Source organism: Oncorhynchus keta, chromosome 5 (genome assembly GCF_023373465.1).
Source record: "Oncorhynchus keta strain PuntledgeMale-10-30-2019 chromosome 5, Oket_V2, whole genome shotgun sequence".
In the NCBI taxonomy this organism is placed as follows: domain Eukaryota; kingdom Metazoa; phylum Chordata; class Actinopteri; order Salmoniformes; family Salmonidae; genus Oncorhynchus; species Oncorhynchus keta.
The window spans coordinates 20,133,893-20,159,860 of NC_068425.1; the positions used below are offsets into that span (position 1 = coordinate 20,133,893).

General features: G+C 44.7%; 1 protein-coding gene and 1 long non-coding RNA gene across 7 annotated transcripts; one reads left to right on the forward strand and one right to left on the reverse strand.

Annotated features, from left to right (window-relative positions):
- Positions 1-12,324: 12,324 nt before the first annotated feature.
- LOC118384194 (envoplakin-like) lies at positions 12,325-25,968 on the forward strand. The gene is made up of 21 exons (XM_052519032.1): positions 12,325-12,481; positions 15,365-15,464; positions 15,688-15,842; positions 16,093-16,216; positions 16,522-16,653; positions 16,757-16,798; positions 16,987-17,260; positions 17,438-17,520; positions 17,615-17,725; positions 17,828-17,974; positions 18,095-18,249; positions 18,341-18,438; positions 18,590-18,762; positions 18,872-19,050; positions 19,200-19,338; positions 19,488-19,681; positions 21,244-21,394; positions 21,509-21,592; positions 21,703-21,810; positions 21,931-22,023; positions 22,134-25,968. Exons 1-21 carry the CDS (start codon positions 12,438-12,440, stop codon positions 25,629-25,631), a joined length of 6,084 nt encoding a protein of 2,027 aa, XP_052374992.1. The 5' UTR covers positions 12,325-12,437; the 3' UTR covers positions 25,632-25,968.
- LOC127930044 (uncharacterized) lies at positions 13,909-15,358 on the reverse strand. Of its 6 annotated transcripts, none has more exons than XR_008136605.1 (3): positions 15,208-15,358; positions 14,875-15,096; positions 13,909-14,745 (listed from the first exon to the last, which is right to left on the reverse strand). It is a non-coding gene; the product is annotated as an uncharacterized LOC127930044 (long non-coding RNA). The 6 variants fall into 6 exon arrangements; XR_008136602.1 differs by having other exon boundaries at positions 14,875-15,170; XR_008136604.1 differs by having other exon boundaries at positions 15,134-15,358.

Consider the following 25,968-nt stretch of genomic DNA (forward strand, 5'->3'; position numbering starts at 1 on the left):
CCAGATATAACAAACTGACCCTAGCCCCCCGACACATAAACTACTGCAGCATAAATACTGGAGGCTGAGACAGGAGGGGTCAGGAGACACTGTGGCCCCATCCGATGATACCCCCGGACAGGTTCAAACAGGAAGGATATAACCCCACCCACTTTGCCAAAGCACAGCCCCCACACCCCTAGAGGGATATCTTCAACCACCAACTTACCATCCTGAGACAAGGCCTAGTATAGCCCATAAAGATCTCCGTCACGGCACAACCCAAGGGTGGACACCAACCCAGACAGGAAGATCACATCAGTGACTCAACCCACTCAAGTGACTCACCCCTCCTAGGGACGGCATGAAAGAGCACCAGTAAGCCAGTGACTCAGCCCCTGTAATAGGGTTAGAGGCAGAGAATCCCAGTGGAGAGAGGGGAACCGGCCAGGCAGAGACAGCAAGGGCGGTTCGTTTCTCCAGAGCCTTTCCGTTCACCTTCACACTTCTGGGCCAGACTACACTCAATCATATGACCCACTGAAGAGATGAGTCTTCAGTAAAGACTTAAAGGTTGAGACCGAGTCTGCATCTCTCACATGGGTAGGCAGACCATTCCATAAAAATGGAGCTCTATAGGAGAAAGCCCTGCCTCCAGCTGTTTGCTTAGAAATTCTAGGGACAATTAGGAGGCCTGCGTCTTGTGACCGTAGCGTACGTGTAGGTATGTACGGCAGGACCAAATCGGAAAGATAGGTAGGAGCAAGCCCATGTAATGCTTTGTAGGTTAGCAGTAAAATCTTGAAATCAGCCCGTGCCTTGACAGGAAGCCAGTGTAGGGAGGCTAGCACTGGAGTAATATGATCATTTTTTTTGGTTCTAGTCAGGATTCTAGCAGCCGTATTTAGTGCTTTATCCGGTAGCCGGAAAGTAGAGCATTGCAGTAGTCTAACCTAGAAGTAACAAAAGCATGGATACATTTTTCTGCATCATTTTTGGACAGAAAGTTTCTGATTTATGCAATGTTACGTAGATGGAAAAAAGCTGTCCTTGAAACAGTCTTGATATGTTCTTCAAAAGAGAGATCGGGGTCCAGAATAACGCCGATGTCCTTCACAGTTTTATTTGAGACGACTGTACAACCATTAAGATTAATTGTCAGATTCAACAGAAGATCTCTTTGTTTCTTGGGACCTAGAACAAGCATCTCTGTTTTGTCCGAGTTTAAAAGTAGAAAGTTTGCAGCCATCCACTTCTTTATGTCTGAAACACAGGCTTCTAGCGAGAGCAATTTTGGGGCTTCACCATGTTTCATTGAAATGTACAGCTGTGTGTGTCGTGGAAATTTCCTCTATTTACCAAATCATGGGAGCAAACCACACACACAAGTCAGAGTTAGTTATAAAAGTCCATCTTTAATTATATGAGCTCTATCACAATCCTGTGACTCTCAGATAAATTCAGTGTCTCTCAATGAATTCTCTGAGAGCCCCCTTACAATGCAACTGAGATCCTTTAATAGCAAAGAACACACATAGTCAGACAGCTAGACGTAATTCATCGTTCAGCTTTGTCTCCTTTCTCAAACCCCAGAACCATAAACCAATCCTCCATATCAACAGGCATATAACAAATTGTCATTTAGATACAACCAACCCTAAATACAACCAATCCTGGACAAACTCACGGAGAGGAGAATGAGGCTATAGGTTAAGATAAAAGGGAGCATGAGAATGATTCCAGACACTGCCACCCTCCTTTCCCCACTAGAAAAAGGTAGGGAGTAAAAGATATGTTTACACATGATGACACTTTGACCTCTCCTCTCTCCGCGGCCCATGCAACTTAGTCTTGACATAGAACAGATAACTGCAACCTCGCCACAGTATTATACAAAAATACCATTCTGATGAGAAGTAACTTACACACATTTGATGAATATAAAACATCTTAAATATGTTACCAACAAATTCTGAATCTTCCACGACATGTGTCATCCGCATAGCAGTGAAAGTTAACATTATGTTTTCGAATGACATCCCCAAGAGGTAAAATATATAGTGAAAACAATAGTGGTCCTAAAACAGAACCTTGAGGAACACTGAAATTTACAGTTGATTTGTCAGAGGACAAACCATTCACAGAGACAAACTTATATCTTTCCGACAGATAAGATCTAAACCAGGACAGAACTTGTCCGTGTAGACCAATTTGGGCTTCCAATCTCTCCAACAGAATGTGGTGACCGCTGGTATCAAAAGCAGCACTAAGGTCTAGGAGCACGAGGACAGATGCAGAGCCTCAGTCTGATGCCATTAAAAGGTAATTTACCACCTTCACAAGTGCAGTCTCGTTGCTATGATGGGGTCTAAAACCAGACTGAAGCATTTTGTATACATTGTTTGTCTTCAGGAAGGCAGTGAGTTGCTGCGCAACAGCCTTTTCTAAAATTTTTGAGAGGAATGGAAGATTCGATATAGGCCGATAGTTTTTTATATTTTCTGGGTCAAGGTTTGGCTTTTTCAAGAGAGGCTTTATTACTGCCACTTTTAGTAAGTTGGTACACATCCGGTGGATAGAGAGCTGTTTATTATGTTCAACATAGGGGGGCCAAGCACAGGAAGCAGCTCTTTCAGTAGTTTAGTTAGAATAGGGTCCAGTATGCAGCTTGAAGGTTTAGAGGCCATGATTATTTTCATCGTGTCAAGAGATATAGTACTAAAACACTTGAGTGTCTCTTTTGATCCTAGGTCCTGGCAGAGTTGTGCAGACTCAGGACAACTGAGCTTTGAAGGAATACGCAGATTTAAAGAGGAGTCCGTAATTTGCTTTCTAATATTAATGATCTTTTCCTCAAAGAAGTTCATGAATTTATTACCGCTGAAGTGAAAGCCATCCTCACTTGGGGAATGCTGCTTTTTATTTAGCCTTGCCGACAGTATCAAAAATAAATTTAGGATTGTTCTTATTTTCCTAAATTAAGTTGGAAAAATAGGATGATCGAGCAGCAGTAAGGGCTCTTCGATACTGCACGGTACTGTCTTTCCAAGCTAGTTGGAAGACTTCCAGTTTGGTGTGGCGCCATTTCCGTTCCAATTTTCTGGAAGCTTGCTTCAGAGTTCGGGTATTTTCCGTATACCAGGGAGCTAGTTTCTTATGACAAATGTTTTTAGTTTTTAGGGGTGCAACTGCATCTAGGGTATTGTGCAAGGTTAAATTGAGTTCCTCAGTTAGGTAGTTAACTGATTTTTGTCCTCTGACGTCCTTGGGTAGGCAGAGGGAGTCTGGAAGGGCATCAAGGAATCTTTGTGTTGTCTGTGAATTTATAGCACGACTTTTGATGCTCCTTGGTTGGGATCTGAGCAGATTATTTGTTGCAATTGCAAACGTAATAAAATGGTGGTCCGATAGTCCAGGATTATGAGGAAAAACATTAAGATCCACAACATTTATTCCATGGGACAAAACTAGGTCCAGAGTATGACTGTGACAGTGAGTAGGTCCAGAGACATGTTGGACAAAACCCACTGAGTCGATGATGGCTCCGAAAGCCTTTTGGAGTGGGTCTGTGGACTTTTCCATGTGAATATTAAAGTCACCAAAAAAATGTAATATTCTCTGCAATGACTACAAGGTCCGATAGGAATTCAGGGAACTCAATGAGGAACGCTGTGTATGGCCCAGGAGGCCTGTAAACAGTAGCTAAACAGTAGCTATAAAAAGTGATTGAGTAGGCTGCATAGATTTCATGACTGGAAGCTCAAAAGACGAAAACGTCATTTTGTTTTTGTAAATTGAAATTTGCTATCGTAAATGTCAGCAACACCTCTGCCTTTGCGGGATGCACGGGGGATATGGTCACTAGTGTAGCCAGGAGGTGAGGCCTCAATTAAACACAGTAAATTCATCAGGCTTAAATCATGTTTCAGTCAGGCCAATCACATCAAGATTATGATCAGTGATTAGTTCATTGACTATAATTGCCTTTGAAGTAAGGGATCTAACATTAAGTAGCCCTATTTTCAGATGTGAGGTATCACGATCTCTTTCAATAATGACGGGAATGGAGGAGGTCTTTATCCTAGTGAGATTGCTAAGGCGAACACCGCCATGTTTAGTTTTGCCCAACCCAGGTCGAGGCACAGACACGGTCTCAATGGGAATAGCTGAGCTGACTACACTGACTGTGCTAGTGGCAGACTTCACTAAGCTGGCAGGCTGGGTAACAACCTGCTGCCTGTCCTGCACCCTATTTCATTGTGGAGCTAGAGGAGTTAGAGCCCTGTCTATGTTGGTAGATAAGATGAGAGCACTCCTCCATCTAGGATGGAGTCTGTCACTCCTCAACAGGCCAGGCTTGGTCCTGTTTGTGGGTGAGTCCCAGAAAAAGGGCCAATTATCTACAAATTCTATCTTTTGGGAGGGGCAGAAAACAGTTTTCAACCAGCGATTGAGTTGTGAGACTCTGCTGTAGAGCTCATCACTCCCCCTAACTGGGAGGGGGACAGAGACAATTACTTGATGCAGACAGACCTTTCTAGCTGATTTACACGCTGAAGCTATGTTGCACTTGGTGACCTCTGACTGTTTCATCCTAACATCGTTGGTGCCAACGTGGATAACAATATCTCTATACTCTCTACACTCGCCTGTTTAGCTTTAGCCAGCACCATCTTCAGATTAGCCTTAACGTCGGTAGCCCTGCCCCCTGGTAAACAGTGTATGATCGCTGGATGATTCGTTTTAAGTCAAATACTGCGGGTAATGGAGTCGCCAATGACTAGGTTTTTCAACTTGTCATAGCTAATGGTGGGAAGCTTCGGCGTCTCAGACCCCGTAATTCACCCCAAAGGTGTTGAATGGGGTTGAGGTCAGGGCTCTGTGCAGGCCAGTCAGGCTCCTGAGTGGCGCAGGGGTTTAAGGCACTGTATCTCAGTGCTAGAGGCGTCACTACAGACACCCTGGTTCAAATACAGTCTGTATCACAACCGGCTGTGATTGAGAGTCCCAAAGGGCAGTCCACAATTGTCCCAGCGTCGTCCGGGTTTGGCTAGTGTTTGCCGTCAACTGACTTGTCTAGTTAAATACATTTTGTTGTTTTTTATCCTATGATGGTGCCACCTTGAACGTCACTGAGCTCTTCAGTAAGGCTACTGCCAATGTATGTCTATGGAGATTGCATGCCTGTGTGCTCGATTTTATACACCTGTCAGCAACAAGTGTGGCTGAAATAGCTGAATCCACTCATTTGAAGGGGTGTCCACATAATTATGTATATATAGTGTATGTTTGGCATGTTAACTGTAAATACTGCCTGCTTTTTCCTTTGTTATTAGCCTACGAAAGCTGGTTATATTTATTTATCTTTCCTTGTTTGCTGCAGCCTCGCCTCTCTTATGACTGGTGCTTTCTCATGATCCAGCAGTGAGAAATAAACAGAGGCAGGTTTAGAGCTCCTGTCCCAAGTAACAGGCCACAGTGAATCGCATACACAGGTATTATGTTCTTCTGCATCCATTCATGTCTCAATTTGTAAATGTGCAATTAAGAAGTGTTTCAAAGAGAGTGATTCTTTCGAGCTCTTTGTCAGGGTTGAAATGACACGTTTAGTGGAGATGGTGCCTACGGACATGGTCGCTGTGTTCCTCGCTCGTAACCAACTTTGCAGTATATTTTTGTGTGTGTGTTATTTCTTACATTATTTGCTCAGAACGTTTCTTGCATTATTACCTACAGCTGAAAATAACTTTTGGTTATATCGGCAGTCTCTCACCAGCATTTGGACCAAAAATTAAACGTTCCGAATTCTGACATTGCTCATTCAAATATTTCTATATTTATTTTTGATTTATTTTTATTTTGGGGATTTGAGTGAATTGTTTTGTATTGTCAGGTATTACTCCACTGTTGGAGCTAGGAACATGAGCATTTCTCTACACCCGCGATAACATCTGCTAAATATGTGTACGCGACCAATAATATTTGATTTGATATTCACTAGACAGTTCCCTAAAATAGGGGCCTGGGCAAACAGGGGACCCTTTTGATGTTTTCAACGATTAAGGGGAAGCCCTTGTTTGCTTTGTTCCCATAACCCTTGTAGTTCAAGCCCTGCTCTTCAGTGTTACATACCTTGACGGAAATGTGTTCTCTCTGTAAATGATTTGTGTGTTCTTGGCTGAGCCTCTCCCAGATAAATGGCAGCCAGGCTTGCATAATGTGGAATTTAACCAGGTATGTGTTCTGCCCTGTGGTGTAGTGTAGTGGGATAGGGGAGGGGTGGGGAGGGGTCTGGTGGGGTTTCATGTTAAGTCAGTAAATGAGATTGGACATTTACAATGCAATAATATGCAGCCCCGGTAGCTCACACCTTATGACCACATTAGGAAAACCTGAACTTTGAAAGATGCTGCTCCTGCTTTACTCAGAGTGAGTATTTTTTAACTGGGATTATGAAGTGAGATAGGCCTACATCTTTTTTAAATTAATGATAAACGGACTAATCTGGGTTTGGCGGATGCCAGGAGAACGCTACCTGCCCCAATGCATAGTGCAAGCTGTGAAGTTTGATGTAGGATCAATTATGGACTGGGACTGTTTTCATGGTTCGGGCTAGGCCCCTTAGTTCCAGTGAAGGAAAATCTTAAAGCTACAGCATACAATGACTTTCTAGTCGATTCTGTGCTTCCAACTTTGTGGCAACAGTTTGGGGAATGCCCTTTCCTGTTTCAGCATAACATTTCCTCATGCACAAAGCAAGGTCCTTACAGAAATTGTTTGTCGAGATCGGTGTGGAAGAACTTGGCTGGCCTGCACAAAAGTCATGACCACAACCCCATCAAACACCTTTGGTATGAATCGGAACGCAGACTGAGAGCCAGGCCTAATCGCGCAACATCATTGCCCGACCTCACTAATGCTGTCATGGCTGAATGGAAGCAAGTCCCCGCAGCAATGTTCCAATATCTGGTGGAAAGCCTTCCCAGAAGAGTGGAGGCTGTTGTAGCAGCAAAGGAGGGACAAACTCCATATTAATGCCTATGATTTTGGAATGAGATGTTCGACAAACAGGTGTCCACATACCTTTGGTAATTTAGTGTATGGCATACAAGTTACTGCCAAAATATAGAAAACCAGTATAGTGTCTAGATAGGGGGTTTGGTCACCACGAACTGCCAGGTTCAATGCGCCTTGGCATAGTTCTACAAGTGTCTGGAACTCTATTGGAGGAATGCGACATCATTCTGACACGAGAATCTCCATTATTTAGTGTTTTGTTGATGGTGGTGGAATCAGGAATCTCTCATAGGTGTTCAATTGTGCTGAGATCTGGTGATTGAGACACACACACACACACACACCCTTTAAACCCCCTATGTATCTTTGAGACCCCTCTTAAAAAGTCATGGTAACCAAAATAATAAACAGGCCTTTTTATACATGACCCTAAGTATGATGGGATGTTAATTTTGTTAATTAACTCAGGAACCACATCTGTGTGGAAGCACCTGCTTTCAATATACTTTGTATCCATCATTTACTCAGGTGTTTCCTTTATTTTGGCAGTTACCTGTAGTTCCCTCTTCATTCATCACTCTTCACTTTTCAAGACTAGTCATTCAACTGAGACTGCTCTTCTCTGTATCACGGAGGCGCTCCGCACTGCTAAAGCTAACTCTCTCTCCTCTGCTCTCATCCTTCTAGACCTATCGGCTGCCTTCGATACTGTGAACCATCAGATCCTCCTCTCCACCCTCTCCGAGTTGGGCATCTCCGGCGCGGCCCACGCTTGGATTGCATCCTACCTGACAGGTCGCTCCTACCAGGTGGCGTGGCGAGAATCTGTCTCCTCACCACGCGCTCTCACCACTGGTGTCCCCCAGGGCTCTGTTCTAGGCCCTCTCCTATTCTCGCTATACACCAAGTCACTTGGCTCTGTCATAACCTCACATGGTCTCTCCTATCATTGCTATGCAGACGACACACAATTAATCTTCTCCTTTCCCCCTTCTGATGACCAGGTGGCGAATCGCATCTCTGCATGTCTGGCAGACATATCAGTGTGGATGACGGATCACCACCTCAAGCTGAACCTCGGCAAGACGGAGCTGCTCTTCCTCCCGGGGAAGGACTGCCCGTTCCATGATCTCGCCATCACGGTTGACAACTCCATTGTGTCCTCCTCCCAGAGCGCTAAGAACCTTGGCGTGATCCTGGACAACACCCTGTCGTTCTCAACTAACATCAAGGCGGTGGCCCGTTCCTGTAGGTTCATGCTCTACAACATCCGCAGAGTACGACCCTGCCTCACACAGGAAGTGGCGCAGGTCCTAATCCAGGCACTTGTCATCTCCCGTCTGGATTACTGCAACTCGCTGTTGGCTGGGCTCCCTGCCTGTGCCATTAAACCCCTACAACTCATCCAGAACGCCGCAGCCCGTCTGGTGTTCAACCTTCCCAAGTTCTCTCACGTCACCCCGCTCCTCCGCTCTCTCCACTGGCTTCCAGTTGAAGCTCGCATCCGCTACAAGACCATGGTGCTTGCCTACGGAGCTGTGAGGGGAACGGCACCTCAGTACCTCCAGGCTCTGATCAGGCCCTACACCCAAACAAGGGCACTGCGTTCATCCACCTCTGGCCTGCTCGCCTCCCTACCACTGAGGAAGTACAGTTCCCGCTCAGCCCAGTCAAAACTGTTCGCTGCTCTGGCCCCCCAATGGTGGAACAAACTCCCTCACGACGCCAGGACAGCGGAGTCAATCACCACCTTCCGGAGACACCTGAAACCCCACCTCTTTAAGGAATACCTAGGATAGGATAAAGTAATCCTTCTCACCCCCCCCTTAAAAGATTTAGATGCACTATTGTAAAGTGGCTGTTCCACTGGATGTCATAAGGTGAATGCACCAATTTGTAAGTCGCTCTGGATAAGAGCGTCTGCTAAATTACTTAAATGTAAATGTTAAATGTCTTCACTTTTTGTATCTTTAGTATCCTGCACGTTTCTCTCCTGGCAAGTTGCCGTTGGTCAGGAGAGTACTGTACCCAATATGGAAGTGAGCCAGACACACCTACGTCAAGCCTGATGCTCAACAGCATGCTAAACCACAGCTTTGACTGAGCCATAGACATCACATTATGAGTTAGTAGCGTTAATATAACTCAGACATAAACTCCCACCTGCCACTTTTCTATTAATTGCACATGCTTGTGTAATTATAGACCAGGCGGTGTCAGAAGAAGGTCCTAAAAATGGTCAAAGACTCCAGCCACCAAAGTCATAGACTGTTCTCTCTGCTACCGCATGGCAAGAGGTAACGATGCACCAAGTCTGGAACCAATGGGACCCTGAACAGCTTCTACCCCCAAGCCACAAGACTGCTAAATAGTTAGTTAAATCGTTAACCCGGACTATCTGCATTGACCCTTTTGGCACAAACTTTTTTTTACTCATTGCGAATGCTGCTGCTACTGTTTATTATCTATCCTGTTGCCTTGTCACTTTATTCCTAGTTATGTGCACATGTCTACTTCTAATTACCTCGTACTCCTGCACATCAACTCAGTACTGGTATAGCCAAGTTATCTTTACTCATGGTGTTTATTATAACTTGTATTATTACGTGTTATTATTTTTCTTATATTATTTCTCTATTTTCTTTCTCTCTGCGTTGTTGGGAAAAGGGCCTGTAAGTATTTCACTGTTGTTTACAAGCATGTGATGAACACAATTGGATTTGATTTTTTTGATTATGAGGGTACAATGCACATACACTCATAAATGTTTATCTATCTACTGTCAGCAGAGGACCCAGCTCTTCCCTCAGCGGTAAATGTACACTGCATTCCTCTCTGAGACCTTGACTCCTTATACTAGGGGCGGCAGGTAGCCTAGTGGTTAGAGCTTTGGACTTGTAACCGAAAGGTTGCAAGATCCAATCCCCAAGCTGACAAGGTAAAAATCGGTCATTCTGCCCCTGAACAAGCATTTAAGCCACTTTTTCTTGGCTGTCATTGAAAATAAGAATTTGTTCATAACTGACTTGCCTCGTTAAATAAAGGTAAAAAATATATATATAAATACCAAGAGTGGTAATTCAACAGGGCGTGTGTCTAATAATCACTCAGACTCAGAAGCCTGGGGAACTTTAGCCCACTGTACTGTAGTGTCTAATAATCACTCAGACTCAGAAGCCTGGGGAACTTTAGCCCACTGTACTGTAGTGTCTAATAATCACTCAGACTCAGAAGCCTGGGGAACTTTAGCCCACTGTACTGTAGTGTCTAATAATCACTCAGACTCAGAAGCCTGGGGAACTTTAACCCACTGTACTGTAGTGTCTAATAATCACTCAGACTCAGAAGCCTGGGGAACTTTAGCCCACTGTACTGTAGTGTCTAATAATCACTCAGACTCAGAAGCCTGGGGAACTGTAGCCCACTGTACTGTAGTGTCTAATAATCACTCAGACTCAGAAGCCTGGGGAACTTTAGCCCACTGTACTGTAGTGTCTAATAATCACTCAGACTCAGAAGCCTGGGGAACTTTAGCCCACTGTACTGTAGTGTCTAATAATCACTCAGACTCAGAAGCCTGGGGAACTTTAGCCCACTGTACTGTAGTGTCTAATAATCACTCAGACTCAGAAGCCTGGGGAACTTTAGCCCACTGTACTGTAGTGTCTAATAATCACTCAGACTCAGAAGCCTGGGGAACTGTAGGCCACTGTACTGTAGTGTCTAATAATCACTCAGACTCAGAAGCCTGGGGAACTTTAGCCCACTGTACTGTAGTGTCTAATAATCACTCAGACTCAGAAGCCTGGGGAACTTTAGCCCACTGTACTGTAGTGTCTAATAATCACTCAGACTCAGAAGCCTGGGGAACTTTAGCCCACTGTACTGTAGTGTCTAATAATCACTCAGACTTAGAAGCCTGGGGAACTTTAGCCCACTGTACTGTAGTGTCTAATAATCACTCAGACTCAGAAGCCTGGGGAACTTTAGCCCACGGTACTGTAGTGTCTAATAATCACTCAGGCTCAGAAGCCTGGGGAAATTTAGCCCACTGTACTGTAGTGTCTAATAATCACTCAGACTCAGAAGCCTGGGGAACTTTAGCCCACTGTACTGTAGTGTCTAATAATCACTCAGACTCAGAAGCCTGGGGAACTTTAGCCCACTGTACTGTAGTGTCTAATAATCACTCAGGCTCAGAAGCCTGGGGAAATTTAGCCCACTGTACTGTAGTGTCTAATAATCACTCAGACTCAGAAGCCTGGGGAACTTTAGCCCACGGTACTGTAGTGTCTGATGCTGTACCCGATGGCTAAGCTACAAACAGAATACAATGCAAACCAGCACGACCACTCACAGTTTTGACTTCCTAAAATAAAGGATCAATGGTGATGTCAAATGCTTGTCACGTTTTGTTTATTATCTTAGGCTGTTGTAAGATAGGCCTGTTTTAACTTGTCCAGTTTCACGGCACCCTTTCTGTAGTGGGCTAGCATGTCAGGCCAACACAACATTTAAATAGGTGTCATCACACTACTACAAATAGCTATTACATTTTCCTTGCATATTTTTGTGATATTATTACTACCCACAGATCACACCCCCTTAGTCTGATACTCTCTAAACATTATTGACCTTCACTGTTTGCTTGTTGGGTGGATAGCACAGTTGGGATGTGGTGTGCCCAACCTTCAATAAAGGTGTATGTAGTAGTAACTATTACGATTCTTGTTGGATATGTTTTCATGCAGTGTGAACTTTGGGCATTGTTTGGCATTACACTATAGCCTTTTGGTGTTCTGGCATTTCATCCCAAATATGTCTAGAATCTAGATATTCTGGTTGTAATGACAACTAATCAGTGGTTTAATGTCATTACTAGATAATTCAATCTCCAATGTTTCAAGGTGGGAATGAATTTAGATTGGTTTGATTGAAGTCAGTAAATGTGAGTGAGTAGCATGCTGGAATCTAACAGGGGACTGGCCCTGCCACATTCCAGTGTTTCTCCATTGGAATTCTACCAATGAGGAATCACACTGTTATAATAATGTGTATCTCTTAGTGTTGATTCCCTTGATTTAGAAAAGCAGTGCCTATTCAACATTGTCTATAACAAAACGATCTTTATTGATTATGCCCAGGTAAGGAAAAGTAAATATATTAAAAGATAGGAATGCAGGTGTGTAGGAATGGAGAGAAAGTGAGAGAGAGACAGAGAGAGCGAGAGAGAGAGTGGGATGGAGGACAGGAGAGAGGAACAGGTCTACCCGGTCTGTTCCTCTGGTCTAGTGCCTTCATGATGACACACCTGTTCATTGGGGTGGAGCTGAGGCAGGTGGCTGCTCTTTAACTAGAGAGAGGAGACACGGCTAGAGAGAGAGGTACAGTGAGGAGTAAGGTAATTGCACTGGGACTGACAGAACGCACAGCCTCCCAGGATGTTCAGCAAGAAGAAGGAGTACGACCTGGTGAAAGTGGCCCAGTGAGTTTGCCCTCCGTTGCCTGAACTTTGATGTGTCATGTTTCCTTCTCTTTTCTCTGTCTCTTATTTCTCTTTTTCACTTCATCTCAGCCTGCTTGTATTCCCTGTTGGGCGACCTGGAATCTAGTCCACTGCACATGTGGGCATTTGTTGACTGGTCTTTTCTATGTCCAACTTGGAAGGATAGTGTATTTTAAGAGTCTGCAGTTTTCCATGAAAATGCAGGAGATGATTTAGATGAAGTATCAGATTTGATCTATGAGCACTTAGTATACGTAACGCCTCATTGCTACCTTACATAAGTGTAAAATCAATCTTATCTGCCACTGATTAATGATGAGACAAGACAATCATTTCTGTAGTAACTGTCACAATCTGTTAACTTTACTGAGAAAATAGTAATCTCACTGGTTTTTGGACTGTGTTGTATGTAACCACTGATGTGTGCCTTTAGCAATAGGGTGTGACATGAAGGTGCATTGAACTTCCACATTGCTCTCAGTATTCAAAGATGGCTGCTCTGACTAATTATGTAGACAGAGCAACAATAGCTCTGATGGATAATACTATGTTACACTAAAGTAGCCTGGCCCGGTAACAAAGAGCCCAGAGCACATAAAAGCACTGTTTGAAGAAGTGTGATCTCACAGAAGTGAGTGACAGACAGCAGATGTGGAATGTGTTTCGGTACATCGCTGGAAGGCTCAGGATTTATGTTTATATAGAGAAGAGGGTATGTACTGTGTGTTCTGTTGCTTAAACAGGTTCTATTAGATTTGTGTATATACAAAGTTGCGGAGAGATTAATAGATTATATGATTTTGTGAAATATGTACTATGTTCCTTTCAAGTGTGCCTTGATAAATCAATAATCTGAGGATTATGTTTCAATTCCTTTACATCACTGAACACTGTGTCCCTCACCACATCCAGGAACACCCTCCACATCACTCCTACACTGGGGTGTGTCTTGGAGCGACAGGGTGTAGAGTCTGGATCCTTTTCAGCTCTCTATCTTATAGAACCAGCAGGGTGACTTTTAGGTTTCCCTTTAGTGTCTGCCTGTCACACTCCTACTCACCCTGACATGTGTGTGCTGTTTGCTTTGGTACGGTAGCTATACATTATCTAACTCCTTTTAAACTTCTTTAGGATGTCACAGGGTATGAAAGGATGTGTCTGCCAAACCTAGATGGCTTCTACAGCTATGTAGACTTTGTCATTTTACCACATATACTAACAGAGATAAGCAGTTGCCTTAATGACTCAGAACTTTCAACAAGGCATGTATGAGATACTGGATTCCACATTGTTAAAACAGTAAATCTCTCCCCCCACTATCACTATTCATTTATTGTCCCATTGGATTGTAATTGCATTCATCAGCTATTAACTTGGATCAAAGCGATTCATGGGGACATCAGTAGAATTCCATGTGCTATGTCACCCATTCACTGTACATTCCTGAGGACACTCCTCAATAATCCATCAATGTGAGGGTGTGTACGAATAATTAGCTGACTTTCATAACAGCGACTACGAGTAGGAATGACAGAACAATAAGTACAAGAACATACAGACTTAAAGATGTGTTGATTGCTAGATGAGTGTAGATGATTGACAGTTCTTTGTGGAGTTGGATGGGAGGGGCTGAGGACTACTTTTTGTTCTGCCTGAGTCTGGTTCTCATTTTGATTATTCTACCAAACCTGGAGTCTGATTCTCATTTTGATTATTCTACCAAACCTGGAGTCTGGTTCTCATTTTGATTATTCTACCAAACCTGGAGTCTGATTCTCATTTAGATTATTCTACCAAACCTGGAGTCTGGTTCTCATTTGGATTATTCTACCAAACCTGGAGTCTGATTCTCATTTAGATTATTCTACCAAACCTGGAGTCTGGTTCTCATTTAGATTATTCTACCAAACCTGGAGTCTGGTTCTCATTTAGATTATTCTACCAAACCTGGAGTCTGATTCTCATTTTGATTATTCTACCAAACCTGGAGTCTGGTTCTCATTTAGATTATTCTACCAAACCTGGAGTCTGGTTCTCATTTAGATTATTCTACCAAACCTGGAGTCTGGTTCTCATTTTGATTATTCTACCAAACCTGGAGTCTGGTTCTCATTTTGATTATTCTACCAAACCTGGAGTCTGGTTCTCATTTAGATTATTCTACCAAACCTGGAGTCTGGTTCTCATTTAGATTATTCTACCAAACCTGGAGTCTGGTTCTCATTTAGATTATTCTACCAAACCTGGAGTCTGGTTCTCATTTAGATTATTCTGGAGTCTGGTTCTCATTTTGATTATTCTACCAAACCTGGAGTCTGGTTCTTTTGATTATTCTATGGAGTCTGGTTCTCATTTAGATTATTCTACCAAACCTGGAGTCTGGTTCTCATTTTGATTATTCTACCAAACCTGGAGTCTGGTTCTCATTTAGATTATTCTACCAAACCTGGAGTCTGGTTCTCATTTAGATTATTCTACCAAACCTGGAGTCTGGTTCTCATTTTGATTATTCTACCAAACCTGGAGTCTGATTCTCATTTTGATTATTCTACCAAACCTGGAGTCTGGTTCTCATTTAGATTATTCTACCAAACCTGGAGTCTGGTTCTCATTTTGATTATTGTACCAAACCTGGAGTCTGGTTCTCATTTAGATTATTCTACCAAACCTGGAGTCTGATTCTCATTTTGATTATTCTACCAAACCTGGAGTCTGGTTCTCATTTTGATTATTCTACCAAACCTGGAGTTTGGTTCCTGAACATTCAGGTTGCTCTACTGATCTCTCTTAGATAGGGCTACTGGTTTCAACAATGTGCCAATTACACTGATGTGAATGGAGGTTTGTCTTTTCTCTTCCCAGGAGCCAAGGTAATGATGTGGCCGTGCTGGTGGCGCGCATGCAGAGCAATGCAGACCAGGTGGAGAAGAATGTGCTGTGCTCTGAGGAGCTGATGGCTGAGGTAAGAGGTCCTACCATCCCTACCCATACACTGCCTGTGTATGTAATTACACAGTTATACATACACTTTTACCTAACACGTTACAATGCCCAACTTAATGAAATACACACCCCTTAATTCCACTTGATCAAGTAAAAACTTTTCAATCCCCCCACAGATATTTTATCAATGTGCAATTCAACACAAATGTGTCATGATGAGTGGCTTTCCATTTCTGTTCCAGGACACAGTGAATGACAAGAAGGACAGGCCCTTACTGCACCAGAAGGAGAATACAGAGATCCTAGCTGAGGCTGAGGGGCTGCTGAAGGATCTGTTTCTGGATGTGGACCGGGCCAAGAAGCTTTCACACCCACAGGCTGGAGAGATAGAGATTGAGTGAGTTCCAGCAAGAACACACACACACACACACACACACACACACACACACACACACACACACACACACACACACACACACACACACACACACACACACACACACACACACACACACACACACACACACACACACACACACACACACACACACACACACACACACACACACACACACACACACACACACACACACACTCTTTCCCTCTTTCAATATGCCTCTTATTTCTCCTTCTTTTCTGGTCCTCAGTGTGAGAAACCTCCATGACCGCTGGTCCAAGGACTGTACCATGTACCGGGACCTGTATGAGGCAGTGCAGGAGGTGGAGCTCACTCCCAGGATTGACTGGTCTCAGGTGCTGGAGGAGAAACAGGTGAGCCTGCCATATCCTTGGTAACACTCTCTTCAAGACCAGTATGACCGTAGACGGTACTGTCCTGCCATTATATAACAACTTTGGTTGACCACCGCTTTCTGCTAGTGCAACCAAACCTTTGGTATTAGCTCCTAGTTCCTTGGAGGAACATATCTTTCTGAATGTAGTAGTAGTGGTACAAAACTTTATTATCCCCAGGGGGAAAACAGCCAAGCAAAGTTAACAAGACATGTGGTTGAGGTAAACATACAGCTGAACTCTAGAGGATTTACTATACCTGTGTGTTGTGTTGTGTGTTATAGAAGCAAATATGTGCAGAGAGGTACGGGCCCAACCTGTCTGATGTGGAGAAGCAGATTGCCTCTCATAACATCCTGCACCAGGAGATCGAGGCCTACGGCTCCCAAATGAACCGCAGCAGCACTGGCTCTCCGGTAACGACTACAAAGCACTCGGCTGCTTTCTTCATTCTGAATCTCACCAAAACTAGGGATAAACTCGAAACAATGATTATCATGGTTTGTTTTCTGTCCACAGGCAAAGTTGTCTACCATTCAGAGACAGTACACAGATCTCTTGGTGAGTCCAGAAGTTATGTAATACATCTGGGTGTGCATTAAAGTATGGCTCTGACATGTCAAAGGGGCTCAGAATGCTACACTGTTGTGGTTGTATTTTAACCTTTGTGCCTGTGCTATCTCTCCATCGTTGACTATAAGATAGTCCAGGTGTGACTGATCTGTCTCTCCCCATGCTGTGTGGTGCAGGAGGCCTCCCTGTGGAGACACAGGTACCTGGCCTCTCTGTATGACTACATGCAGGGCTGCAGTAAGGAGCTGGTCTACCTGAGCGAGTACCAGGAGAGGATCCTCAGGAAGGACTGGAGCGACCGCATGCTGGACCCCCCAGGGGTGCGCATGGAGTACGAGAAGTTCAAAAACAACACTCTGCTAACACATGAGAGCGAGACCAACCAGCTACAGATGGATGGGGATCGTCTCGTTGAAATGAAGCACCCTGCCAGCTCCACAATACGGGTATGTTTATATGGCTACAAAATATAAACCTTTCCCATTGTAATAGCTTAAGTATAGGACATCGAGTTACTCACCACATCATCTACTCTGGTCCTTCTGTATCTTCCATGGGGCAATATGTATGCTGACTGGTTTTGTCTCAGGCACTTCCATGGGGCAGCGGTTTGTCTCAGGCACACAGCATTGCAGAACGAGTGGCAGAGCTTCCTAAACCTGTGTATCTGCCAGGAGGTACACCTTGACAACATAGACAACTACAGGAAGGTACGTCATCTCTTAACCCTGGGAAAGGACGTTTCTTATGGCTCATTGTCATGGCTCAATGTAACATTGCTCCTATGTGTGTTCCTACCTACAGTACCAGCTGGATGTAGAGACCTTGTCTGAGTCCATGAAGAGACTCAACTCTAATCTGGACCCCAAATCACTGAACAACAAGAACAACCCAGAGATCCTGCTACAGCTTGAGGTGAGATTTGGTTTATTCTTTGTATCTAAGTTAAGTCGTTTCTATGACGTAAAGCATTATTTCAATATGTTCTCTAATATCTTCTGTACCTCATATCCTCAGGGTGATGAGAGAGCGATAGAGAGGAACGAACAGCGCCTAGTAGCCCTGAGGGAGTTCAGCAGCACCATCGCCCCTCTGAAGCTGCGGCGTCTCCGCCCCACCAAACCCACCCCTGTGGTGTCCCTGTGTGAATGGACCAATGGAGAGGTAGAAAATAGCTTCATAGAATAGCATTGTGAGAGTTCTGAGAAGTTAAAGGGCAAGCTAATGTCCTGTCAATTGACAGCTGTAGCACAATATAATGATGCAAACTCCTGTCACCCTTAGGACTCAGTGTCTCAAGCAGAGAAGCTCATGCTAAAGTCCAACTTAGACGATGAGAACTGGGAGGTCCAGACCAGCACTGGGAAGACCAAAACCCTGCCTGGGGCCTGCTTCCTGGTCCCACCGCCAGACACGGAGGCACTTGAGAAAGTGGAAAGGTAAAGAGAGAGAAAAAAAGACTCCTTATTACAATGACCCAAAACTTAACCACCATCCCAGGCGAACTGTAATGTGTGTTTGTGTGTCCAGTCTGGAAAGAGAGCTTTCTAACCTGAAGAGAAAGAGAACTACTCTGATGGCCTCCCTGAGGAGCCCCGGTGTGGAGGTGGTGCGCTCAGTGAGAGCAGGTGAGTGGAACATCACTCCACTTGCTAAGAACTTTAGCAGAAATCACTTAGTTTGAACTCACAGTGGGACCCTAGTCGATACAGGGGACTAGACTCAGTGTGGCCCTCTCCTGTCCCCTTATTTCTCACTGTGCCCTCTGCTTGTCCTCAGCCCCTGTGGCTAATGCCCCAGTGGACCCAAAGACCACAGTGCTGGCCAGCCAGCTGGACAAGATCAGAAAGAACCTGGACCACAGTGAGAAGGACATTCTGAGCCGGCTGAGGGCCCCTCTGGATCGCAGTGACCCCACATGTGACCTGGCCAACAGGCTGAAGGAGCATGAGGTGAAGGGATTGTTTTTTATTTCAGACCACTGCAGCCTGCTACATAGCATCATTATAATGGACAGTGTGGTTCCAGAGTGTGATATCCATGGTGTGTTTTGCCCTGCAGAGGGCCACCCTGACTGTTAGGAACCTGGAGGCAGAGAAGGCAGCGGTCCAGAGAGATATGGATCCCATCCTGGCCCAGAAGCCCCTTGGGCCCACCACCTCCGCCCTGTCCCTCAAACTGAGTGGTCTTAACAACAAGTTTGACGACACCAACGTCCTCTGTGACCTGTACAACAAAAAGTAAGAATTTAGTTTACAATGTGAAATAAATAAAAACCTATGTAAAGGTTGTGTTAGCTATATGTTCTGATTTTTTGCTTGTTTTTATTTTATTTACATCCAAATGCTCAAGATGATTCTCACTCACAATTTTTTTAAATCTTGACCAGAGCCACAGCTTCCATGTTCTTGGAGAGGCAGATCAATACGGTGGACAACTCAGTCTCTGGCTTTGAGGAGCAGCTGGCTGAAGATGCTGCCATCCCTGATGTTCCCAATGTCCTCCAGACACGCATCCAGAAGCTTCAGGTAACAGTATTTCAGTCATATGACCACTTAAAGTTCATCACACATCATGTCATTATGATGGACTCTTTCAAGTTGCAGTGAGTGTTTTGTTTCGATTGACCCATCCTCTTTGATCAGTCCCATGTGTTTCTCCCTTGTCCTACAAACAGAACATGCGCAAGGATGTAGCGTTAAAGCAGGACGAGATGCTGAAGCTGAGCAGGGACTTGGAGTCCACAGAGCAGCTGAGCAGCTCCCTGCAGAAGGGCTTCCATGAGTACTGCCCAGACATCCGCCGCCAGCAGACAGAGGTCAAACACCTGAAGAACCGCTATGCCAACGTCAACAGTCAGCTACAGGAGAGGTGAGAACCCAATCTGTCACACAGCTAAACTCAGCAAAAAGAAACTGCCCTTTTTCAGGACCCTGTCTTTCAAAGATAATTAATAAAAATCCAAATAACTTCACAGATCTTCATTGTAAAGGGTTTAAACACTGTTTCCCATGCTTGTTCAATGAACCATAAACAAGTAATGAACATGCACCTGTTGAAGAGTTGTTAAGACACTAACAGCTTACAGATGGTGGGCAATTAAGGTCACATTTATGAAAACTTAGGACACTAAAGAGGCCTTTCTACTGACTGAAAAACACCAAAAGAAAGTTTCCCAGGGTTCCTGCTCATCTGCATGAACGTGCCTTAGGCATGCTGCAAGGAGGCATTAGGACTGCACGTGTGGCCAGGGCAATAAATTGCAATGTCCGTACTGTGAGACGCCTAAGACAGCGCTACAGGGAGACAGGACAGACAGCTGATCATCCTCGCAGTGGCAGACAACGTGTAACAACACCTGCACAGGATTGGTACATCCGAACATCACACCTGCAGGACAGGTACAGGATGGCAACAACTGCCCGAGTTACACCAGGAATGCACAATCCCTCTATCCGTGCTCAGACTGTTCGCAATAGGCTGAGAGAGGCTGGACTGAGGGCTTGTAGGCCTGTTGTAAGGCAGGTCCTCACCAGACATCACCGGCAACAACATCGCCTATGGGCACAAACCCACCGTCGCTGGACCAGACAGGACTGGCAAAAAGTGCTCTTCACTGACGAGTCGTGGTTTTGTCTCACGGGGGGTGATGGTCGGATTCAAGTTTATCATCTAAGGAATGAGCGTTACACTGAGGCCTGTACTCTGGATTGGGATCGATTTGGAGGTGGAGGGTCCGTCATGGTCTGGGGCGGTGTTTCACAGCATTGCAGGCAACCTCAACACTGTGCGTTATAGGGAAGACATCGTCCTCCCTCATGTGGTACCCTTTCTGCAGGCTCATCCTGACATGACCCTCCAGCATGACAATGCCACCAGCCATACTGCTCGTTCTATGCGTGATTTCCTGCAAGACAGGAATGTCAGTGTTCTGCCATGGCCAGTGAGGATCTCAATCCCATTGAGCACACCTGGGACCTGTTGGATCGGGGGGTGAGGGCTAGGGCCATTTCCCCCAGAAATGTCCGGGAACTTGCAGGTACCTTGGTGGAAGAGTGGGGGGTAACATATCACAGCAAGAACTGGCAAATCTGGTACAGTCCATGAGGAGGAGATGCACTGCAGTACTTAATTCAGCTGGTGGCCACACCAGATACTGACTGTTTCTTTTGATTTTGACCCCCACTTTGTTCAGGGACACATTATTCCATTTCTGTTAGTCACATGTCTGTGGAACTTGTTCAGTTTATGTCTCAGTTGTTGAATCTTGTTATGTTCATACAAATATTTACACATAAAATAAACGCAGTTGACAGTGAGAGGACGTTTATTTTTTTCTGAGTTTTTATGTCACAGTTATATATGTCTTGTGTCTGTGGTTACTTCTGTGGTCTATGATATACAGATGCTTAATAAAAAATCTATTGTTATAGAACGGTTCTGCTACAAGAGGCAACCAATAAGAATCAAGGCTTCCAGAGCTCTGTCCAATCATTGAACTTATTTTTGACCAACCTGCCTAATAATACGATCAATCCAAGTGATGGACTTTCTCAAATTAACTCCAAGCAGAACTCTCAGAAGGTTTGTGGGTTTATTTTTGTGTTATTTTATCTCAAAAATTGTCCCTGCTATGAACATCGTTAGTTTTCTGCAGTACATTCTCTTGTTCTTATTGTGTGTTTGCTTTCTTTTCAGAGAGTGGTGGAGGACATAAAAAGGAAATCAGATGATGTGGGCCTAGCAGTGAAACAGTCCCGTGACTTGCAGAATGTCCTCAATGTGAGTTAAAAAAATACATCTAATCAGAGCTACCATTAAAAATGTCAGTTGAAGGTTTTTGGTCAATGTTGCTCTTAAAAGAGAAAATAAATATTCACCATGTCTCGTAGGAGTATGAGGCCAAATCTGATAAGTACCGGGGTACACTGAAAGATGTGGATGATGAAGATAGCAAAAGACGTCACACATCCGCCATGGCTGACGCTGTGCTTAAAAAGGTATTGTAGACCTGAGAGACTGCAACAATCCTCATCCTATAGTTGACTTAATTTGCATTCAAGTTTGGGCATTGATTCAAGATCCATGGTCTGACTAGAGGCTGTATGTTTCTGTTTCAGGAAAGAGCTCTACTGAATCTCTACTCAGAGGTGTCTGCAGAGAATGATCAGCTTCTCAACAAGATGGGATTCGCTAAGAACATAATTGCCCAGGTATGACACAATTACTTTGTAAAACATCAACACAGTGGATTCTGTAATTCCTTATAAAAAACACTAGTATAGGTTAAACTATATTGTCCACTGTTACCTGCTCTGAACAGAATGAAGAGAAGGTGAGCCAGGTGGAGGTGAAACAGCAGCGGCAGCTGCAGAGCCAGCAGAAAGACCTGGAGGAAACAGACGTTCTAAAGAGAGAGCTGGCGGATGAGACCACCAGGCGCTCCCATGCTGAGAATGACCTAGCAACATACAGAAAGAGGTTTATTTCACTGAAAAGCCGTAGAGGTGTGGAACGAATGGAGGAGAGGGAAGTTGTGCAATACTACCGTGACCCCAAACTAGAGGGTGACCTGGTGTCCCTGAAGAGTCGAATCCAAGATGAGACTATAAAACACTCTGGCACCCAGACAGAGATAAAGGTTGTCAATGAGAATATCATCCGCCGGGAGACTGAGCTGACAAATGTCACACCTAGGCTGTTGACCAGGGTGTTGACTGAGTTTGAGAGGGACCCCCAGCTTGACAAGGAGGCCACCAAGCTGAGAGAGGAGATGCGCAAGCTGGAGCAGGAGGTCCAGGTGAGAGATACAGAGACGGTCCACATGAAGACTGAGATCACAGTTCTGGCACAGAAGAGACCGACTATCAAAGAGCGAGTAGTGAAAAAGGAGGTGATAAGACTAGAGAAGGACCCGGAGATGCTGAAAGCAGTTCTGACCTTTCAGACCGAGATCTCAGAGGAGGGGTTAAGATCCAAGTCCCTCAATGATGACATATTCCGCACTAGGAGCCAAATCAACACACTTGAGAGGATCATTCCCACTATCCAGCCTAAGATTGTTACCAAGGTGCTGAAGAGGGTGGAACAGGACCCAAAACTCATTGATGAGGTTAAGACTATCCACACCAGCCTGGAAGAGGAGAACAAGATGAACAGTGATTTGATGAAGGAACTCACCATCCTCCAGATCCGCTACAGTGAAGTGGAGAAGTTGCGGCCCAAGCTTGAGGTCAAGGAGATTGTCAATGAGATCTACAGGGTGGACCCTGAGACAGAGGTGGAGCTGGTGAGGCTAAGGAAAGAGCTGCACGACTCCAATCGAAACCACGCTGATCTAGAGAAAGAAATCGACTCAGTTATGGTAGATCTTAAAATTCTGCGTTCCCAGAAACCCAAGTCGGAGTACAAGGAAGTGACCCAGGAAGTGATTAAAGAGGAGAAGAGCCCAGAGGTCATCAGGGAAATCAAGAGGTTGAATGACCAGGTTTCACTTCTGCGGGTCTCATATGACAGCACCCTGGATCTGCTGAGCCGCCTGCGCAAAGAGAGAGATGAATGGAAGGTTGAAAAGTCTAAGTTAGAGACAAAGCTTGTAAACAAAGAGGTAGTCAAATACGAAAATGACCCCCTACTGGAGAAGGAGGCTGACCGTCTGAGGAGAGATGTGAGGGAGGAAATCCAGCAACGACGCAACATGGAGGAAACTGTCTTTGACCTGCAGAACAAGTACATCATGGTGGAAAGGCAGAAACCAGAGGAGAAGATTGTGATGCAGGAAGTGGTGCGTCTTGAGAAGGATCCAAAACAACTCCTGGAGTATGAAAAGCTGAACAAGAACTTGGATGAAGAAGTTAAATCCCGTAGAATACTGGAATTGGAAGTTCGACAGTTGAGAGTCCTGGTTGAGGAGAAAGAGAGAAACTTGGCACTGATGGACGACCGGCAAAAGAAAATCCAAGTAGAAACAGAGCTTAGACAGATCAAATCTCGCATCCTTGAGCTTGACAATACCCCTCAACCCATTGCGGAGAAGATCATTATTGAGGAAGTTCTCAAAGTGGAGAGAGACCCCAAGCTTGAGAAACTAACCAGTGGCTTACGCACAGACATGGATATGGAGGAAACCAAAATCAGTCGGTTGGAAAGGGACATCCGAAACCTGAAGATCAAGTTGGACATCTTGCGCAAGGAAAAGTCCATTGAAAAGACTGTATATAAAGAGGTGATTCGGGTGGAGAAGGACCAGAATGTGGAGGCTGAGAGGGACCATCTCAGAGATCTAGTGTTGCAGGAAAGAAGTTCCAGACGGGATCAAGAAGATGAAATCCAGAGACTTAATACCAAAGTGACCCGGCTCCAGACCACAAAGTCAAGCACCTCTCATGAAGAAACAAGTATCACCCTCAATAGAGATTCCCTGATGAGAGAGAAGGAAAATCTCCTCAAAACACTGAGGACTTTGGAGTCTGAGAAACATGATTTAAGCATATCGTTCCAGCTGCAATCCAAGCTGATGAGTGAGAGAAACCAGATGAACAGGCAAAGGGGCTTCAAGATGGATTCTGAGGTACAACGTCTAGAGAAGGACATCCTGGATGAAAAAGACCGGATACACCAAAAGGAGACCTACATTATGGAGCTGCAGAACAATCTTAAGAAAGATGACCACTCTGAGACACACACCAGAGAGACCAACCTCTCCACTAGAATCAGCATCCTTGACCCCGAGACTGGCAAAGACATGTCACCATATGATGCCTACTTAGAGGGTCTGATTGACCGCAACCAGTACATCCACCTTCAGGAGCTAGAATGTGACTGGGAGGAGATCACCTCAATGGGTCCAGATGGGGAGACCTCGATTCTGCAGGATCGCAAGAGTGGAAAGCAGTTCTCTGTCAAGAATGCTCTAAAGGATGGCCGCTTGACTCAGTCCGATCTGCACCGCTACAAGGAGGGTAAAATGCCTATCTCAGAATTTGCTCTCCTGGTCGCTGGGGATTCCAGACCAAAGCCTTACATTGGTCCAATCGCAACACCAAGGACACCGACAAATACCACTGCGTCATCTTCTTTGAGCACAATGCCATCATCACTAAGGTCTTCCTACTCAAGTCTAACAAACAATAGATACGGCAGCAGTAGCAACCTGAATATTTCTAGCGGTGATGAGCTCTTCCCAATCTCTGGGGTGCTGGACTCCACCACCAACAGTCGTATGTCTGTACGTAGTGCACTGACTCGAAACCTTATTGACCCAACCACAGCCCAGAAGCTCCTGGAGGCACAGGCAGCCACGGGTGGCATCGTCGACCTCAACAGAAAGGACAAATTCTCTGTTCACAAAGCAGTTGAGCTGGGTCTCATTGACAAAAGTCACATGCATCTGCTGCTGAATGCTCAGAAGGCCTTCACTGGAGTGGAGGATCCTGTGACTAAGGAGCGTCTCGCAGTAGGGCAAGCGGCTGAGAAAGGCTGGATACCTCAGGATAGTGCCGTGAGGTACATGGAAGCACAGTACCTGACTGGGGGGCTGGTGAACCCCCATAAAGCTGGTCGCATCAGTGTCCAAGATGCTCTTAACACCAAGATAATCAACAGCACAGTAGCCAAGAACCTCCAAGACAAGTCTGCCCACACCAAAGAGTTGATTGACCCCATCACGAAAGAGAAGATCTCATACAAGGAGGCAATGGATCGCTGCAAAAAAGATGTCACTACAGGGCTCTTGCTGCTCCCTGCAGCCTCCAGCGGTGACTCCAAAGATGCACCATCATACTCCAACTATCGATTCCCTGGCTCCTACAGCCAAGTCTAGACATGTGGCTGACACACATGCCAGATCTCGAGAGATGCTACAGATCCAGGTGCTAAATAGAAATTCACATCACAACAACACAAACACATGTTCTTATGTCTTTATGGTAAAGGTAGAACATTTTTATATTTTATAGTTTATAAGTCAGAAAATGTCTAGGTTGTACTGTACACATTTACCTGTTCTTTATTGATGCTATGATTCTCAAGAGTTGCTGTACACATAATTTAAATTCATGTTTGGTGAAGAGCTTTCTTTGATTTGTTTTTCAGTATTGTGAGAGCCATTTCTTTCAATAAACTTCCAAATAAGCACTCATTACATTTTTCAAAACAAA